Source organism: Papaver somniferum, chromosome 10, assembly GCF_003573695.1.
Source record: "Papaver somniferum cultivar HN1 chromosome 10, ASM357369v1, whole genome shotgun sequence".
Classification (NCBI taxonomy): Eukaryota; Viridiplantae; Streptophyta; class Magnoliopsida; order Ranunculales; family Papaveraceae; genus Papaver; species Papaver somniferum.
The window spans coordinates 46,354,955-46,376,934 of record NC_039367.1 but is presented as its reverse complement, the minus strand read 5'-3'; the positions used below and the strand labels follow the sequence as shown (position 1 = coordinate 46,376,934).

General features: G+C 38.6%; 1 protein-coding gene across 1 annotated transcript; it reads right to left on the bottom strand.

Annotated features, from left to right (window-relative positions):
• Window positions 1-314: 314 nt before the first annotated feature.
• On the bottom strand, window positions 315-4,358 carry LOC113318736 (NADH dehydrogenase [ubiquinone] 1 alpha subcomplex subunit 9, mitochondrial-like). The gene is made up of 12 exons (XM_026566961.1): window positions 4,198-4,358; window positions 3,995-4,091; window positions 3,740-3,804; window positions 3,569-3,654; window positions 3,377-3,461; window positions 3,230-3,300; window positions 2,015-2,146; window positions 1,557-1,672; window positions 1,316-1,439; window positions 1,154-1,222; window positions 958-1,078; window positions 315-820 (listed from the first exon to the last, which is right to left on the bottom strand). Exons 1-12 carry the CDS (start codon window positions 4,292-4,294, stop codon window positions 681-683), a joined length of 1,203 nt encoding a protein of 400 aa, XP_026422746.1. The 5' UTR covers window positions 4,295-4,358; the 3' UTR covers window positions 315-680.
• Between the last annotated feature and the right edge of the window lie 17,622 nt (window positions 4,359-21,980).

Sequence of the window (21,980 nt, the reverse complement as noted above, 5' to 3'; positions counted from 1 at the left end):
AAAGATATTTAAAAAATTTGAAAAAAAAAATAAAAGAAAATTTAAAAAAATTTAAAAAATTAATGAATTAAATAAATATTTATTTAATTAATAAAAAGGTAACTTAATCATTTCCACCTTTTAGGTCACCCCTTGTAATCATAAGAAAAATGGCCTAATCAAATCATGGTCCCCTCAAAAAAGTCATGGTCCCAAAAAATCGTTCATAACTAAATTATACAGTACAATGTAATGGGAACACAAAATCCAAGTAACAGTTGGAAAAGGCTATCAGGCCCATAAACCACAAATTAGTGACACCCAAAGCCCAGTCCTTGAGAACTAACTTAATAAAATGATAAAAAAAACCTGTAAAAAATTTAAATTACACAAAATAAAACATTCAACAAAAAACATGTTTCTTTGACAAGAATCCAATACATTTTATTTTTTTGCCTACATAACCTTTGACATGACCAAGATCCACCTCCACAAACATACAAGCAAACAATTTTCTAATGATACATCTACTTTGCATGGATGTTTGTCTGACAGGTACTTGTACAATTTTTATTGTCGATAAATGGCATCAGTGATGATAATTACCTGCTTTGAGGAGTGCCCGATCATCAACAGTCTTTGTAAAACCTAAAACCTCACAAGAATAACAAAGAAGAAAGATGATTGTCGAAAAGCCTCCCTTATGGGTAAGCATCGGGAGAGACTCTTTCACTGATCGTTGAACCGAAATTTGGCCCACCTTTGCGATATTGGATAAGAAACTCAATGGGGTAACCTTTAATCTTATGTGGTACAATTCCCAGATCAGCAAATTTCAAAGCTGCCAAGTACACCAAAAAGGAAAGAAAAAAGCAGAAGCGTAAGGTAATTGTAATACCGAGGTTTTAGATGCACAAAACAGACAAATTACAAGAGGATAAAAAAACGATGAGACAACATGAGCTTTTCAACACTGACCATTTTCAGACACAACTGTATCTACGGAGAGAGCATTGAGCTGATCCAGATTAAAGATCTCAGGGACAGGTAGAGGACATGGAACTTTGTTCAGCAATATCTCTCGAGGAGAGGCAATAATCTGCAACGATTCTAAGACCAGTCAAGTAGTTATTCGATAACCCAAATATTTTCTAGAGTAAATGTACATGCATACCTTCGCAATGGGGAGAGGAACCTTTACATAGCGTGGCCATTCTCGAATAGTCTCATACATCAGCTCTGTCTGCAACATGGATAAGAGGCTTAAAAAGAGCTGAACAAGACTCTATTCTACCAACTTAGAGCAAAATATACTATACTAGGAAGAAAAATTTACCAGTTCGTGCATAGAGTAAATATCTGGACCACCAAGTTCGTAAGTTTTACCCATGCTTGTGCCATCATCTTTCAAGGCCGCAATAATTGCAGCAGCAACATCAGAAACAAACACTGGTTGAATTCTGCAAGAAGTTAAATCATTAAAGGTACATACAGATTTAAAAAATCATCTTCTCCAGCAAAGGTTAATTGCACTATATTCATGCGTTAAAAATAATGCATGACGAGAATAAGCATACTTAGTAGATCCGTCCCCGATAAGCGGAAGGAAGCTCCATTTCTTTGCAATAAACGCCCACTTATTTAGAATCCGATCTTCAGTGCCAACCATAGAGGCTGGCCTTAAAATTGTGGCCTGTAGAACACAGTACATTAACAACTAACAGAACATTATAAATAAGGGGTAACCTGATAAAGTAAAGACATGCCTTGTACTAGTGAAATAACAGAAAATTCAATACCAGGTGAATCGGAAAGAGAAAAGAAAGAGCAGGACGAATGGATAAAAACCAACATTCATATAAGATACCATCATGCAATCGTTATAATTAGTGTGAATTAACAATTATCAAAACCATAGTTTGAATATACTGGCATATTATGCACTGATTAGTAGCAAAATGTAAGGCAGCAATACAGAAACAAAAGACAGAAATAATCAGGTCATAGTAAGAGATAAGAGGATAATAGGTTAAACCTCAGGCAGTTCTCGCAGTATTGCTCCCTCTGCAGCTGCTTTAGCTTTTAGCATTCTGGAAGATGATGATGGTGATGCCCCTAAGCAAGAAACTTGTATAAATCTCATGATACCGCCATGTTCTTTTGCGATCTGCACCGATTTAAAAACTTATATTTATACTTAATAGATAACAAACTGGTAAATATTGTGAAATAAATGCTCAAGCACCTAGTCACAAATAAATACATCATCAGCCATTACATCTACACTGTACTACAAGAAAACGTGAAAAAAAACAAAATTTGGAGTGTCGACACGTAGGACACGGCTCAGTTACCTAGGAATCTGTTAAAATAATAATAAAGCAGATCTACCATATATATTTGACACCTGTTTGCATATTGAAGAGAATATACCAAAAGATATTTATTTTCCTTCCTTAGGAAGCTTCCTCTTTTCCCTTTGACTAACTAAAAAAATCTGACCATAATAATCTCTTTTCTTTCTCTCTTCCTTCCTGTCTGTGCTATGTTCTTCTTCTTCAAAAAATTATCTGATCATCCTCTAGAAAATAACTAACCAGTAAAGATACTTTCAATAATAATCTGATCATCTTCCTATCTATGATAAACTAGTTATCTATTTTGTATATGCCGTGTCCCCGTTTTCTAGTTTTTTACCATGTCGTGTCAAGGTAACGTTTTGGACACAAAACCCGGACACCGTGTCCCGTGTCCTTGTAACACAGCATATACATGATACCTAGACTAGAGTAAAGAAATTATGATACAGCTTGTAAGAGCACTCCTTCAATTTAGTTGGATGAATTAAAACTAAGATACTCTTTTACTTTTACAAATGCCAACTTAGTGCCCTTCCCCCCCTGAGAAATGGTCTAAATCATATACTGTACTGACCAAGTTGTTTTCATTTTTTTTTTTTTTGTTTCTTTCATCCAACGCAACCGTATTGAACTTTTATATTTCATACATCATGAATCACAGGTGTTAAAACCTCATATGAAAAATACACTTGATAACTGCAAAATTATGAGTTGTATTAAGCTTTTATATTCACACATCATGAGTCACAGGTTCTAAAGACCTATTATGAAAAATACACTTTACAACTGCATAATTCTCGCGCATTCAATCCAAAAGAAGCCAACCATCAGAAATTAAGCAAAAAGAAGAAGAACGAAAGCATGCAACCAAATTCTGAACAAGGACTTACAAATGCAAGCTGCTCCGCCATATGATGGTTCACTTCCTCAAAACTGTAGTTTCTTGTCTCATACTCCCTTCCTGCCAGCATAATGACTTAATTAGCCCAACGAAAAAATCAAACTAAGGAGCAGATATAAACTCCAAATATACCAACCAATAAGATTGATGACAACATTCGCCTTTGCCATTACTGCTTTAATCGAATCTTCATCTCTTGGGTCATATTTCATAGGTACAATCTGAATACAGCATCGAATTAAGTTAAAATGTAAGACATGATGAGAAAAAGAAACCAAAAGAACAGAACCACATAACCAACACAAGCAGTTAAAAGCTATAGTTGTACCTGGCCTAAGTCACCCATCAATTTAAGATGTCGATGAGAATCCTCTGAACCTCGGAAAGGAACTAGCACTTGAGAACCCATTTTAGCTATGAAAACAAACAAAAACTTAGAATAACAATAAATCAAAACACATTACTACAAATGGAGTAAAATAAAATACATTCTAATTACCTAGTTGTTGTACAACATAACGTCCGAGAAACCCTGTCGCTCCAAACACAGTTGCAACAATTCCACTGCCAATTCAAACACTATTTATTTCAATTCAAAAATTATTCGCCCATATGATATCTTATGTTGCAGCACAAAAGAAGAAGTAGTAGTCTTTTATCGAATGAAGAATTCTTATCCCATACCCAATATCCTAAATGAAATATACCAAGTTCAAAGGTTTAGCTCAAATGAATGAATGGAAAATGAACTGACCTAACAGATGATCTTCCACCAGTACCTTTACGGATGAGATGCCCAACTCCTTTAGTAGCAATATTCGATCCAAACCGCGGATGATCATATCCATAATCTAAAGATTAAAATCAAATTCTAAATTATAAGATCTCATCAAACCCTAGAAAAAATTGAAATGTAAGAAGAAATGAGAGACCATAGAAATTAGACGATTTACATACATTTATCAGAAACAGGATAGATTGATTTGAGAGTTGATAGCGATGGTGAAGGCTTCAAATACTGGTGCCCTAATCTCCTGGCGCAGCCCTGCATCATCTCTTTGTTTTTCCGGAACGAAGAAGAAAAATACAAAGAAGACCTGCATCTTTTGAGGGCTGGGACTTGGGAACCTGGGATGGGAGTGATATGGGGTTTCCACGCTAACCTGCGCGTGATGCGTCAAATAAAGAAATCTGTTTTTGAGCTGCTGGCTGGGTAGCACTCACGTGGACACAAACAAATTCTTGAAAAATTAGGATGCGGACGTATCATGAAATTATTGATGTTTTCCACCAAATTTAATTTCTCAACAATGCTAAGAAATTGTTGATAAATAATAAATTTATGTAAGAACAACATACATAATGATGAAATAATAGGTTCAGTAGCCATTTATATTAAAATAGTTTGTGACATGTGTATTTGATGTCACAGATGTGTCTGACGTAAAGACATGTCCGTCCAAATATCGGACACGAGTCTGACACGGATATGTGACCATTTTAAACGTGTTTGTACTATATAGGTTGCTGGTTTTTCTTAAAGGACTCCACGAGATGGTAAAACGACTCATTATTATGTAGTAAAGACAAAAAACTTTTATCCTAATATATAATGGCTAAACCGTCGTTGGTTGGTTTTGAAATGACGAGGGTACAAAGTACATCATAATCTTTTTGATATCAACCTATATGACAGATACCTTGTATGATCAAATATAGACAGAAACTGTCAATAAGATAACTAGATTACTGCTCAACAGTGTGGTGGACGACTAAATTTTCGGTCATCAACCGAAGAAGAACATCCATTGCTAGTAGTTTGTATTCTGCAAGGAAATTTTTTAGCAATGCATATCAGTTACTAAAACGCAATACATGATCAATTTTGGTTTAATTTGAAGCAATTGAGGGTGAAATCGATTGAGTTGATCTGATTTGATGGGGTATAAGTATAATTTGAGACCCCAAATCTTTAATTATCAAATCAATTTTATGAAATCATGATCAATGTTGATCCAATTTGATCGAATTAGATAAAATCGTTGCAAATTCGAATAGACCACGGTTTTTTGAAGGTTTTTAGGTTGAAAAAATTGACTACCTATTCGTGTTTTGACCGAGTTGATGGTGTTTACCGGTAGTCGGAGGTTGTACCTCTCCAATTACGAAATCAATTTTGAAAATAAATGATCAATTCTTATTCAATTGGATCGATTAAAAAAAATGTTGTGTGCAACTACATTTTAGCCCCCATAGTGACAGTAAAAGGACTCCCTCCCTTCGGTCGGTCGTCCAACAACCACAAGGTATAAACTTAGTATATAATACAAGTCTGAAACCGAATCTGACTATAGGTAGGGCTGTCAATAAACTTCTGAAGCCTGAGATCCGTTTCCGAAAATTTGACATCCTATAAGATTTAATCTGATGTATCGGATTTCAGAACCGGAATAATTATCGGATTTTACCTCCTTAGCCCAACGGAACCGGATTAGGAAGTACCCGACATCCGATACCCATGGGTATACTAGTAATTCCAACCCCCAGGGTTAGATGTCGAGAGTAGGGTTACTCTTCTCTTCATTTTTTTCTTCTCACCTCTCTTCTCAGTTCTCACTTCGTCGACTATCTACCAAAATTTAATCGATGATGGATTTTCTACTTCTTCTTTATACTCTAATCTCTACCAAGATTTCATACTCCTAAGTCCTAAAATTTCCCTTTATCTGCAAGCACAATATCTTACTCTCTGCATCAAACATCAAAACTGAAAAATCAATTTCAATGATTTAATGTCTGAACTTTTATGAATTTACTTGTTGATTCTTGATTTCACAATCACACAAATCAATCGGGTATGATGATTCATGAAACAAATTCAATCACCATCTGTCTCAGATACAAAATTAGGGCAAAATTTTTAGCGCAAAAATTTGGGTTTAGTTTTCAGTTGTTATTTGCTAAGATTAGATATGTGTGTGATTAGGGAATTTGGGTTTAATTTCAAGTCTTTATTGATCAGTTTTGATCCTTTTTCTTCTTAGCATTTTTAGGGGCCACTCAAAAGGAATTAGGGGGCAACAATTTAAACCCAGCCAATGACACTAGCTAAGGGATACCCTATAAGACATTGAAGTTACCTAAATCCCCTTCCAGTATTAAAACCAATAAAATCCTAATCTAATTCATTTCAACTCATTCCAACTAGTCTTCTTCTCCTCATCTCTCTGACTCCCGATTGTGGAGGAAAAAAAAAATCCCTCGTTATTCAATTCCATTCATTTTCGTCGTGAATCGCCAAATCAAAACATCGTCGATTCGTTTATAAGACGATGGGTAAGGGTAATGAACCCCAAAGAGATCGAACTAAAAAAGTTCCTCGCAATATCAATCCAAATGTTGGAATTTTAGCAAGAAATAAAGAGATTGTTGCTGAAAAACACGAAGAACGCGAAGAACACGAAGCCGCGGATGTAGTTGGTGGTGGTGAATCTGATAGTCAAACACTCCGGCAACTTCAAATGGACCCAATTAGGTAAGATTCTATCATTTTTTGGGTTTATGTCGCTTTAATTCGACGAATCGAGAGAAAAAATTCTAGGGTTTTCTGTTTTTTCCCAGATTCGGAAGATATGCATGCTTTTTAACTCCCGACTATTCTTGTTCTTCATTTCTCAAGAACATCGACAGTATTCGGGAGATAGATTTATAGGTTAACTTCTGAATATTGTTGGTCATATCTTCCTATGAACAAAATGGATATAATCGGTAGATTAAAGACTTTTTTGACTTCCGAATATATTGATGTAGAGACACAGTAATCGGAAATACACATACTACCGAATATGTATATTTTGAAAAATTCTCAAAATTGTGATTTAGGTAAAATCCCATTTTGGGGCCAGTATATATTCGGAAGAGAATATAATGTTCTATACTTCCGATTGTAAAATGTTGAAACTGAAATTGTTTTGGGGACATATTTCATTCGGTAGAAAATATTATTAATGACCTCCGATTATATAGGATGAAAAACTTGGAGTTTCTGAACTCCAATTGATGAATATTCGGTAGCAAATATATTTGCTTATCTTCCGATTGTGCTGTATTCGGAAACAAAATGTTTCCTTTTACTTCCGATTGTGTACATTCGGGTTTTATTTGTGTAATTTGTCTTCCGATTGTATAGTTTGTAAATGTTGTTCCTTATTTTGTTGTTTAGGCAAAGTCGAGCTAAGCAAACCCCCAAAACAGGCGACTTAGGGCCTCGTCGAGAAGAGAGTGAGAAAGTGTCAGCTAGTGCTAGGAGAGAAAGGAGTGCCAAGGGAAATTCAAGTGCTCATACACACGATGGAATGTGAGCAAGTCGTGCAATCAGTTGAAGGAGTTAACAAAGTAGTGGATGGGAAATCGACCAAGTCTCCGCACGATGAGCAACTGGTTTCAAACACGATTTCCATTCCCCACTCTTTGATTCCATCAACTGTCACACTTCATGGGATCATGGTGTCTACAATTCCAGCAATATAAATAAGTCTCTGAATCATGATTGAATATACAAGAATCTCACGTCAAACAGACAACACGAGATTAACAACTCATCACCTGAGCAATTACTCTCAACAGAGATTCAATCATTCAGAACTTATCTTATTCAGAATACACAACACACCTACAATCTTTGATTACCATCGATTCCACACATTTCTCAGCTTCCCTCCTACAGATTGACCCATCCTCTCTTGTGACCGAATTTACTCTGGAACGGCCACTGTCTTGGTTTAGGTCGGGGTACTACAGATTGATCTCTCAAATTCAAAGCACTCCCTTATTGCAGTGCGTCTGTGTGAGGTTCAACATTTCGCTCGGTTCAAGGAGTCTCCTCCGCACGGTCATCTCCTCAACTCCGTAAAAACTAGCAAATCGTTTTGCCCCATCTACAGATTGGCAACCACAATGGGAGATCATTCTCTCGGTTGCAATCTCACAACTCCACAAGATGGCTGGTCTTAGGTCTGGGTTAGTCACAGGTTTCAACTCAAACGGCGGTAGCACTAGCAACAACAACGACAACGAGGATATCCCGGGAACGATTCCGGCCTCTAACACTGACGGTGGTAATGTTACTCCTCCTCACGTCAACGCGGAGGGTCATCCTTTGTTCAGCCGACACCCTGAGGAAGTCAGAGGAAATCCACCACCTACCATTGCTGATCTCATCAAAGTGCAAGAGACTCTTGCAAAGAATCAAACCGATATGGCTACAACACAGAAGGAGCTACTTAATCAAATGAAGTCTCTCACTGATACAATGTCAGGGAAGACCCAAGGAAAAGGAAGAGAGAATGAAAAATCCTCAGACGCTGATCCCGAGGTAATTCTGATTCACACAGTAGATGATGATGAATTCCGCAAAGCTGCGGACGATTCAGCGAAGGAATCATCAAACTTCATCACTCGGGAAGATTTGGAACGCCTTCTGGAGAACCGTGGAAAAGAGAAGACCCCACATGTCCACCGTCACCAGCCTCCATACACTGTTGTTACGCAAAGGATTCCTCTTCCAAAAGGTTATATCTCTCTAACCTTTACTTTGTACGACGGAACAGGCAATGCTTGGGAACATGTTTCTCGGTTCCTGGAAGCCTTGGGTGAACATGAACATAACCATGTTGTTCGCCTCAAAGAATTTTCAAAATCCTTGAAAGGCAAGGCATACACCTGGTACAACAACATCGCATCAGGAACTATCAACAATTTGGGAGAAATGATTAACGCCTTCTACATAAAATACTTCTTTGTGTCAGAGCAAATTACTCTCTCTGATTTTGGAAGAATGTTTTAGAGGAGCAATGAACATCCCAATGACTACGTGAAAAGATTCAGAGTCCAGGCCTTGGACTGTCATGATCCAAACGTCACGGAGCAACAACTGGTAGAATTGTGTACCAACGACATGATCTCGGTCTACAGAGATTTATTGGAAAATCTTCGTTTCCATACCTTCTCAGAGCTTCATGAAGCGGCGAAGAGATCGGCAACTACTACACCCGCTTTACTGGAGAGAACAAAAGCTACAAAGGCTGAAGAGCCACAAGACACTCAAGGTAGCAGGCATTTGATTAACAAGCAATACAACCTCCAAGCTTCCGCAAATTTTGTTGCATAAGGGAGCAAACGTAAAGCCGAGTCACAACGCAAGCATGCTTCTCCAGCTTTTCCGGAAGCACAAAGAAAAGATAACCAATCTTGAAATGCACGAACCTCAACCCTACATCAACAAACGGGGAAATGATCATACAGATTCTAAGCTCCCTCTTTTCATTAAACAAGTGATCGATTTATTGGAAGTTTGGATTCAGGTTGGTGCAAGCAAACCGACATTCATCAGGAGGCATCTTACTGAAGAAGAAATGAAGAATCCCAGGTATTGTTGCCTTCATAAGTTCACCTATCATCTAACAGGTGACTGCAACATTTTGAAGAGATGGTTTATCCACAATAGATTCAACTGGGGACTGAAGGAGTACACATGAATCCTCTCCCAATCATAACCTTTACACTTTCTGAACAACCTATCAAAGAAGCAGTTCAATCCTTGTTCGAACGTAGATTGCTCTATCTTTCGAAGGCACAAAGGATAGACATGTTCACAGCACTGAACTACATCGTGTCAAGAAGTCCATTTCGGAAATACTTCCTGAGCCTCCAGCCACATACCAAGATATGTACGACTGGGGACTGCTTACCACAGTCAATCTCAGAAGAAACAAATTTGGAAGAATGTTGATTGATGCTGGCACCGCCATAAACAAAATTCCACTGAAAACCATTGGATCCACATGCATCACTCGACAAGGAGCTACTCATGCTCCCATCTCAATCAGAGACTTTGAAGGAACGCTCGGAAATACTTATGGCTACATCACTTTCAAAGTGAACATAAGTTCAACCTGGACAGAAGCCAAGTTTCACATAGTCAGGAAAATCCAGGATATGACATGTCCTTCAGATGAGCGTGGATCCAAGTTGAAATTATGGGTACTTACGAAGCGCCTTTGGTTACACATCTCTCCAAAGAAGAAAGTTCTGATCCATAAGATTTGGCGGACGTTCCATCATCAGAGCACTTGGAGGAATTTCGAACTTTGGCGAGGTTGAAACAAGAACCTGCAAAAGGTGCATAGACATTCATCCAAAGGTCCTGCACTCAGGAAAGTCTCATTCCTCCCATGTCTATGTCATTTATTTCTTAAAATGCTATTCTAGCATGGGGACTCAATTCTGCTAGTATCTCTGCTATTGCAATATGCTATAAGTGGGTAATCTCACTCCAACAATATTTTACCAAGTGGTTGAATCTGACATTTCTCCGAATCGAGCATCTCACTGAGACATACATTACTGAGATGGTGTTCAAGCACGAAAAAAACAATTTGGGCATTTCTCCATAGCCTTGTACAAGTGTCCTTGCGTACCACAAAATCAGAAAGCTTTGATGTCCGCACAAATGTTGAATCCCACTACCGCAACGAAAAGAATGTTGAATCAATAGAGGATACTCGAGGCCGAGACGATCAAACCTACGACATCAGACGCTTAAAGGGTGTGAAGCCTCAACACTCGAGCATCTAAGAAAATCCTTACAACAACTGTCAATCACCTACTTCTCCAAGGCCAACTGAAAATCAAAACCTCTCATCTCTGAATGCTACATTCTTCAGAAGCCTTCAAACTGTACTCCCAATCAAAGATTACACCTTCGATAATAGCTCCTCTATCTTCAACACAATATCTCTATGGTGACACACTGATTCAACACCGACACGATCAAAGTTCAATCGATAGGTCTTCATTATCCCGTGATAATACTTCTGGAGCAGATGCAACGTTGGCACAAACTCCTTCAACACGCTGGGGACTTGATCTTATTGAACAAAGTATGCTGCTGCTATTTGCCTCAACAACATCAATTCCCTGACAAAGCCACTTCGCGGCTCACTGGATGGAGAAGCAACACTATGTTGATAATCATGGTTCTAGCCTTCTCGGTCTCTGGAGCAACTCCAACCATGGTATCGACATCAACAAGGATATTTGGAGGAGCTATGTCCATGGTCTCAGCATCAACAAGAATGTCCGGAGAGAATTCAATCAAGATCTCAGCATTAACAACGGTCTCAAGAGCAACATCCTCATGACAAAGCTCAATCAACTATCCATTCTCTACAACCTAAGTCTGGAAGTGTTACTCGATGGATCATACTTCTCCAAGCACTAACGACTCATATCAATACGTGTGGATATGAAAACATGTTAGCATCAAAGTATTCCCGAAGCTTGCACGACGGACAGGCACAAGCCAAAGTCTTCTACAAGATGTTCTCATCACCTCTACAAATGAGATACAACATGCTTCATGGGTTTACAAAAACGTACCAATGGGTGAGGAACGGGACAATGCTTCTTCAACAAAAGATGTTCGTTTATGTCTCTGATACAACATACCAAAAGGGCGCATCAATCGGACATACAAGCTGAAAGATATGGCCTTTACCGTCAGGTCTACGAAATCTGAAAAATTTGTACGGGATTACAAATTACAAATGTGCATCCTTCGTTGTCTGACCTCTACAACTCCAAATTGAGTGATTCTTTTCTCATGTGATAACTCAGACTCTTAGATTTAAAAGTTGGGGTCAAGCGTCGAATTCCGACGTCGTATGAGGTTCCTACAGCTTCCAGAGCGTACATGCAAGCATCAATTCTTAGACGGGATTCATAACTTCCACAGTCGATCGGTGTCCACCAGGTCTTTCCACCAAGTACTTCATCAAGGTACCTCCAACTTCGACCACCTAGGTCTTTACATCATTTTTTCTACCTGGGTTCTCTATCCAAGTCTGGCCAGAAGAAGAGAAAACGAAAAGGGGAAATTCAACAAGATACTGGGGACTGACGGTCCACTGATCATGACGATCAGTTTCACAGTCCAAGACCCGTGGCACCAGACTCTCATATGTTAATCATTAATCCTAAAAGGAATGCTACCACCGAGACATGAAACCATGGTCATTACATCATCCCCTTTCGAGAGCAACCTCGGCTAGGGTCCCGTGACCAGGGTTTCAGAAATGATGTTTCTACGACTGACAGAAACAAGATGGCACTGCAAGCACCATGCTCATGTATCAATCAAGGGGTTCAGATTTCAAATTAATAAATGGCATTAAAATCCTTCTTCAAGTGTTCAAGACACGAGCGAATGGTCTAAAGACACAACAAGGGCGTTTTACAACAAGCTCGTCTGAAACGATTTTACCCTATCTTGCACAAAGGGGTGATCTGGGAGAAATTGGTGAATAATCTAAGGATGGATCATATACCATTCTCTTAGCATGGATGTCCTCTACAACATAACCAAAATTCATAGTAATTGGATGAACGAGCAAAGAGATGTGGTCGAAACATTGGACTACATGCTAGCTGAAAAGTTTCTGGAAATCTCTTGGAAGTTTACTGTTTCGCCTATTTCGGCCCCTAAACATGCTCAAAACTCGAAAAGATTCTTTGCTAAAGCTTGGAAATCTTCCTATGATGAAAAAATATGGGTAGACCGCGGAAATCCGACATCGGACGAAGATTCTACAACGTTTTTACTGAAAGACCGACTTCTGGATTTTCTGATGACGAATTATGATGAAGTTCATCGTTCGTCCACATTTGAATCAGGATCTACACCATCAACGCAAATCCTGACTTCATCTCCAGCCCATAGTCTCATTTACTGAAGTCGGCGGTGCTTCTACCGATAAGGGACGACTCCCAGATGATCGAGAGACATACAAAGTACCAGCTTTCCAGCGTCTCTGAAAGGTTGATTCACCTCGGCATGAACATCTGCAGAAGTCTTCATCTTTTACTTCATATTTCTGGAGCGTTCTCCGGAAGATCCAGAAGGGTGGTTGTAACCAGAAGTCGCCACTATCTGAGGCGAAATACATGGAGTCATGGATGTACCGATAACAAACACGGAAAAAAAATGGTAACAATCCAACTCTTACCTATTTACAATTTCACTATCTGTAATGATTATAACGTCGGAATTTTGAAAAACTTGCTCGTTCCTTCAAACCTGCAAATACGAGCAAGATTCATTATTCAAAATCATGACTTGATTTTCACAAAACAATGAACAACCCACGTGAATTTTAACATTCACTGGTTTTTCAAAAATTGGGCAGACGTCCATTCTACAATTGTGAAAACTCACATACAGACATTATTTCACCATGTATAATTGTCTATTTTCACCAGTTGTTCAAAATCAAAACATTGATTTTATAAAAATATATACATATTTTAACGTGAAACTCACGTAAGTTTGAACAATATATATATATATATATTGCTCCATCGCATGAGCATCTGTCTTTGAAGCGAGAGTATAATTTTAAAGATTTCTGAAAGCTCGAAGATAAAAATTTTCATGAAAGCTCATAATCAAAATTTTATTACTAACAGACGCACGTCTGTTCAAAAAAAAAAAAAAATTCTCTCGTACGAGCATCCACCTTCGAAACGAGAGTTTATTCCACTTTGTGAGATCTCACATATTTAAAAAATAAAGTTTTGTTTTTCGTGAAATCTCATAGACAAAATTTTTATCATTAGACTCCGGTCTATTTTGTTGTTTCTTAAACTAACGAACGAACGAGCGTCCGCGCTAAAACGGATTCCTTTCTTTGGCCCGGATCCTTGAATCCTAGACCAACCAAGGTTCCACCATCGAATCAGCGGTTCTACACCAATTTATGCTCATCGAACGATGCTCTATCATGCCACTGGGATCTTCATTCAAATCGTGGTTTGCTCTTACTATCAAAATCCGGTAACGTTTTAACTTATGACTAAGTTCAATTACTTATATTGTTATAACCGGAAAATCACCATTTAATGCTGAATGAGGAACACGACTGTTCCTCACTAAGCAGGGGACTTAATATAGATGGTGGATTTTCGACAAAGGCTAAAATCGTAAACCCATAATTATACGAACTTCTAATCCAGCAATCAGACGCGAGTATCGAGACACGGGTCTCTCATCGAATCTCTGACTGAAAATACTGTCTCTCAGAGTACATGCAGATATGTAGTCTCTCGGCTAGGCAACGTCATATCTCATGAATACTGAACACTTCAGTAATTACTTTTATATATATTCACGAGATTGGACGACTCCTAGACAGCTTGCCTGCTAGTATAGAGCAATAACGTCTTCAGGATACAAACAACAGTTTTCCCTGACTATATAAAGGATATGGCGCTTCAACTAGATCATGTCGCTCAAAATAATTAATGCTCCTAGAAGATTGTACTAATATAGAGCCATCAATTAATTATTCCTAAATTCTTGGACTCATCCACTGAATTTCTGAAAATATTCAAATATTTTCGTAATATTTCGTTACTTCAATCTATGGTTCTTCCCAGCAGAATTCCATGGGTTAGTAATAAATATTCAACATACGGGCGTCTGAGTTACCTTCGAGTAATCCCCGACTCAAAAGGTACAAGTGTATTCGACGATGATGCACTAACAATCACCTGAACGCACGAACGAGTATTTCAAAATACGACGAAACGATGAACCTATGCAAAATAGGAAAGAAAATAATAAATAATAAAATATTGAGCAAGGCGTTGGGGGACTGGGCCCACTAGCCGGTCGGCCGTGCCGTGACCAGTCCCACGCCAGTTTTATATTTTATCATATTTTTGTTATTTTCCTTGATCTTATGAAAATCCTTTCATTTGAACAAATATCCTTCGTTTTGAGGAAACTCCTCAGTTTCATGGTGTTTCCTTCGCACCAAGGAAATAATATAAAATTGGGAAAAATGTCGTGGGGTCGTGTATATTGGCCAACTGGCCATGCCTTGATCCCGGCCGCCCCACACCTCATGGTTCCTTATTATTTTATTAATATTTCCCTAATCTCATGAAAACTCCTTAATCTCATGGTATTTTCATAAACCATGAAAAATATAATATAAAATTAGGAAAACTCGTGGGACCAGGCCCCAGCCGTCCGGCCATGCCCTAGCCGGTCCCACACGTCCCTTTATTTTATTATTATTATTTTAAGTTTCCTTGATCCCATGAAATTCCTTGATTTCATGGTGTTTCTCTCAAATTATGAAAATTCCTTCAAATCATGGAAATAATACACAAAAATTACATAAAATTAGGGAAACGCACGGGACCGGGCCCCAGCCGGCCGACCATGCTCAAATCCGGTCCCCCACGCCCTTATTTTATTATTTTAATATTATTTGTTTCCTTGATCCCATGGAAACTCCTTCACTTCAAGGAAACTCCTTAATTTCAACAAACTCCTTGATTTCATGATATTTTCATAAAATCATGAAAAATAATATAAAATTAGGAAAAGGCACCATGGGACCGTGGTCACGGCGGCCGACCATGCCTTGGCCTCAGTGGTCCCACGCCTCATCATTCCTTCATTTTATAATTATTTTCCTTCATTTCATGAAGTTTCCTCAGTTTCAGCAAAACCCTGATTTTGTCATATTTTCTCAAATGGTTGCTCAAACGCACGCCAGAAAATATCAAAATTCTCAGGACTGAGACACAAAAGTTTTGATGACGTGAGCATGTTACCTTGACCGACCAAGGTTGGCTCTTTGGCTCGCAAGGAGCCGGTCCCACGTATTTTCATGATTTGACCTAATTGCACGTATTAGGTCCAAAACTCCTCCAAATAATTTTGGAATTTTCATAGAGTGATCGTCATTCGATCCCATGACCATCCAGGGCCGGTTTCATGACCACTTGGTCGGTCCCTCACCTCTTCATAATTAATTAGGTTTTATCACCTAAGGCTCAGACGAGCATTGTATGAGGAATGATTGAACCAACATTTGATCATTCTTTCACCAACTCTTCAAGAGATCTTGGTATTTGCTCACTCGAGCATACGGGCGCTACATGGTCGATCCCTGATCCCATGTATCCGGTCCCTCCTTCACTCCATGGTTGAATTTTCAATAAACCATCAAATTGGTCATCAATTGATCAAATTAGGGCTTCTGAGTCCAAGGATCATAATTTCAGATTCGAACGCTAATAATTTTGCGACTATCTCATGATCATCATTTTATTATACTCGGTTCAACTATCAGTATTCTAATTAATGTTTTATTTTGGTCACGCTAACAATAATTCATCAGACGAGCAACACTTGCTCAGATGAGAAATATTTGCTCAAACCAAGGAATATTGGTTCAACCCTCAATATTCAACAATTTATCGAATGAGTAATACTTGCTCGCCTCAACTATCAACGTGATAATTATACCTCTGTCTCAACGGACACATTCAATTCATGAGTCTCAGAACATTTTACAAAATCATGTTCAACTCAGCAAATACATGGACTCATCGTCCCATGAAGTCATGAAGTCAACAACTGACTAATTACACCACGAGACGTCAATCGTGTCACATGGGGGGATATTAACTAGGGTTTTGGTCTAGCGGTCTACGGCACGTGTGTTATACACACGATGGAATGTGAGCAAGTCGTGCAATCAGTTGAAGGAGTTAACAAAGTAGTGGATGGAAAATCGACCAAGTATCCGCATGATGAGCAACTGGTTTCAAACACGATTTCCATTTCCCCACTCTTTGATTCCATCAACTGTCACACTTCATGGGATCACGGTGTCTACAATTCCAGCAATATAAATAAGTCTCTGAATCATGATTGAATATACAAGAATCTCACGTCAAACAGACAACACGAGATTAACAACTCATCATCTGAGCAATTACTCTCAACAGAGATTCAATCATTCAGAACTTATCTTATTCAAAATACACAACACACCTACAATCTTTGATTACCATCGATTCCACACATTTCTCAGCTTCCCTCCTACAGATCGACCCATCCTCTCTTGTGACCGAATTTACTGTGGAACGACCATTGTCTTCGTTTAGGCCGGGGTACTACAGATTGATCTCTCGAATTCAAAGCACTCCCTTCTTGCAGTGCATCTGTGTGAGGTTAAACATTTCGCTTGGTTCAAGGAGTCTCCTCCGCACGGTCGTCTCCTCAATTACGTAAAAACCAGCAAATCGTTTTGCCCTATCTACAAAATCAATATTCGAGCATATGAGAAAATATTGCTCATTCGATGAAATACTGACTATTGAGAGTTGAATCAATATTCGAGCATCTGAGCAAATATTGCTCATTTGACGAATTACCGAATATTGATAGTTGAATCAATATTCGAGCATCTGAGCAAATATTGCTCATTTGATGAATTACTGAATACTGATAATTGAATTAATATTCGAGCATCTGGGCAAATATTGCTCATTCGATGAATTACTGAATATTGATAGTTGAACCAATATTCGAGCATCTGAGAAAATATTGCTCATTTGACGAATTACCGAATATTGATAGTTGAATCAATATTCGAGCATCTGAGCAAATATTGCTCATTCGATGAATTACTGAATATTAATAGTTGAATCAATATTCGAGCATCTGAACAAATATTGCTCATTTGATGAATTATTGGTAGCATATACAAATAAAATATTGGTAGCTGGAGAGCATTTGTTCGAAACCCTAATTTTGACCTATTGCTGATCAATTGATGATTTACTGAAAATAAGTCACTGAGTGAAGGAGGGACCGACTACATGGGATATGGTCAACCATGTAGCGCCCAAGAGCTCGAGTGAGCATGCACCAAAGTCCTTTGTTGACCAGTTGGTGAAAGAATGATCAAATGCTGGTTTAATCATTTATTAAAAAATAGTGCTCGTCTGAGCGTTAGGTAATATAACCTAATTACGGAGAGATGATGGACTGACAAAGGGGTCATGGGACCGGCCCTTGGTGGTCATGGGGCCGGCTGACGGTCGATTTAGCAAATCCCAAGTTGATTGGAGAGAGTTTGGACCCAATATGAACTGTTGAGAGATAATTAGGTCAAAATTATGAAAGAGTGTGGGACCGGCTCCTTACAAGCCTAAAGACCGACCTTGGTCGGTCAAGGTAGCATTCCCGTTTCACCATACTGCCCGCGTCTTAGTTCTGAGAGTTTGGAATTTTCTGGTGCGCGTTTGAGCAATATTTTAGATTTTTAGAAAAGTTTGATCTCGACTGAAACTCTCGATTTTGCTCGAATGAGCAAGTAAAACTTTACTCGTGCGACCATTATTTTGAGAATATTAAAATAATAATATTTTAATATTTGACGTGAGAAGCCTAGTCGGTCATGTGACCATTTGACTTTTTGGCTTTTTCATGGTTTGAGAAATATTTGAGAAAATATTGAACAACTAGGGTTTTCGCTCAAACGATGGAGTTTCATGAGATGAAGGAAATAATAATATGAAAAAATAAGGGATTGTAAGGTGTGGGATCGGCCACGGAATAGGCATGGCCGGCCGGGTAGGTGGCCCGGTCCCGTGACACCTTTCCCTATTTTTTACTATTTTTTCATCATTTGAAGGAAAATTCGGAGAAACTAAGAGTTTTGCTCAAACGAAGGAGTTTTCTCAAATGAAGGAGTCTTCATGAGATGAGGAAAAATAACAAAATAATATAAAATATCATAAAGAGGTGCAGGACCGGCCACGTCGGCATGACCGGGCGACCGGTGGGCCCGGTCCCCTTAGGCGACTTTTTATTATTTTATTGATATTAATTTTCCTCCCTATTTTGCACAGATTTCCCCGCTTGTCCATATTTTTGAACTCTCGTTCGTGCGTTCGGGTGCTCGTTCGTGCATTATTTGCTAAGTACACTCGCACCAATTTTCTCGGGGCTTACTCGGTGGTGGCCCTGATGCTCGATAATGAATATTTATTACTAATCCATGAAATTCAACTGAGAATCAGTCATGAAACAGAGCAATAAAATTAATTGAGTATCTATTACTAATCCATATAATTCAGCTGAGAATTCTTGGAACAGAGTAATGAGATAAAATTGGTATCTATTACTAATCCATGGAATCCCGCTATGGATCAGCCATGAAACAGAGTAATGAGATAGAATAGATTATTTTCTAGGAATTCAGTTGATGAATGACACGCTAGAATTAATCCATTTGCAGAATCGAGATATGAGATAATTGAAGCATCATACTCGTTCTGAGGGGTGTATATTCAGGGAACAACGTGCAGCGTGACGTCCTGAAGGCGTTAAGCTCTTTAACAAATATTATGTTTAGGAACCGATCAATCATCATGAGATTCTATACACGGTCTCTCTACGTAGTCAGGGAACAACGAGCAACGTGACGTCCTGAAGGCGTTAAGCTCTCTAACAAACATTATGTCTAGGAGCCGCCCAATCATTTTGATTCTATGTAGAGGTGATGATGAAATGTGTGAAGCATCAAACGCTCAGCTGAGAGGCCTTTCGAGAAACATATTCATCATAGCTCTGAGAGGAATGTTCGCTCAGTCAGAGATCGTGAAAAGGTTCACGGATCATAAAATATGAATCGTCACATACATTCCTGAAGCCGGGTCAGTAACATTCAGTATCATGATTTTACGATTTTCACCTTTATCGAAAATCCACCGTCAACAACTCTAACAATTTGTCGTGTGTTTAATAGTATCATCAAGATGCGATTCGTCTACTCAAACCCACCGCCGCACCAACAAAAATGCTTGATTGGCTTTTATCCGGTGAATATGAAAGGTTCAAGACAATTATAGCCAACTCGGGGTTAGCTACTGCTGCCCAGAATTCAATGTTGGAACATGATCGTGTGGTTATATCGACGTTTGTGGAGAGTATGTATCCTGATACGGACACCTTCTACATGCCGTTTGGGGAGATGACAATTACCCTGAATGATGTTGTGCAGATTCTTAACCTCCCTGACCAAGGCACGGCTGTGAAGTTGAACTACACAAAGCAGTTAACTTGGGCACAACTTTATGCTCTAACTCAAAAGTGCTTTGGTTGGGATGAAGATACATCAAGAGAAGAGTCCATGAGGCATGAAAGTTACAGAATTAGACAGATCAACACTATCGTTTTGATGAATTTGTTCTGAGGCACCTTGGATAAAATACAAAAAGGAACGTTAACTGATGAACAAGTGGAGAACGCGGCCACCGCATATCTCCTTTGTGTATTGGGATGTGTCATTTTCCCCAATATTACTGGCAACCGGATCGACGTCAACCTTCTACAACTTTTGGATCCTATCCATGAAGTTGGTGACTACTCTTAGGGCACGGCATGCCATGCATTCTTGATGGAAGAGTTGAGAAAGGCGTCGAGGCGAGGAACTAGCCAAGTTGGCGGGAACATGGCTCTATTGCAGTTTTTTTTTTAACTCTATAAGTCCATTTATAGTTATTCAGTAGACAATACATATGATGCATATTCTGAACTCCAAATGATGCATATTCGGTAGGCATTAAATATGTTTATCTTCCGAATGTAGTATATTCGGAAAGCAATACTTCCTTTTTCTTCCGATTGTTAAGAATCAGAACTTAGTGTTGAGAACTTATTACCGATTATATAAGCTAAAAAATTTGAGTTTACTGAACTCCAAATGATGCATATCGGTAGGAATTACATATTTTTAACTTCCGAATGTAGTTTATTCGGAAACACAATACTTCCTTTTTCTTCCGATTGTTAAGAACCGGAACTTAATGTTGAGCAATTACTACCGATTATATAGGATCAAAAATTATAGTTTACTGAACTCCATATGATGTATATTCGGTAGAAAATACATATGTTATCTTCCGAATGTGCGATATTCAAAAATCACCAACTTCCGAATATATATATTCAGTTTCAATTTATGTACTGTTACTTCCGATTGTTTAGAATCCATTTCCTAATACTTGGTTTTTTATCTATATAGGCATGGATCGACCACTTCCATATCCTGAAGGATAGTTGGCCAACGAGAACCCGGAGTGGCGCAAAGGTACTCCTAGAGGAACAAAGTATATCTTCGATGACAACCGTTCTAGGTCAAAAGAGCAGGAGTTGATTCGCATGAGGGAGATTATGGACCAAATGATGGACTCAGATGTATGCTTTGACCCATACAAGGAAGACCGAGCTAGTGGGCATATAAATTCTCGGTCGGACTTGTCCCTTTATTTTGGACCGTTGTGGCACCCCACAAGATATGTGATGTACAACCCCTCAAGGGTGATGCGACAACACAAGTATGTACAATATCAACCAATGGATCACTTTGGGGATTTCTACAAATTTGAGTTGGAAAACTGCTCTTCTAGTGGTGACAATATCACGATAGTTCACTCAGGCCCACCTATCGTTCCTGATAACTAGGATAAGAGAACAAGTTTCATTATCGACTCTGGTAGACCTGGCACCCGAGGTGATGAAAATTCTCCAAGCTATATGAGTTGGTATAGGAAGGTATTTCATCCTCTTGTTATCCGTGAAGTTAAATGAAAGGCTACTTCGGCGGGGTCCTGTTATAATTGTATCATCAAAGACAAACCAAATGGTTATGATAGACTGGTGCGTATTCTTATAACACTTTTCGTTTATATTGTGGCTACAAATCTTAGGTAATAACTGTTTGATGTTATGTCATTATGTATAAAAATAGGTGAATAGGTTCAAGCGTGTTTCCAACATGTTAACTGCATGCATGAGGAACAGAAATCAC

Excerpts from the sequence above, each read along its gene's own strand:
- LOC113318736 (XM_026566961.1), bottom strand. The coding sequence starts at position 4,294 with ATGATGCAGGGCTGCGCCAGGAGATTAGGGCACCAGTATTTGAAGCCT. Across the intron at positions 2,147-3,229 it reads TGGCGGAGCAGCTTGCATTT|ATCGCAAAAGAACATGGCGG; the intron begins GTAAGTCCTTGT and ends AAATCGGTGCAG. Across the intron at positions 1,223-1,315 it reads TTTACTCTATGCACGAACTG|ACAGAGCTGATGTATGAGAC; the intron begins GTAAATTTTTCT and ends TCCATGTTGCAG.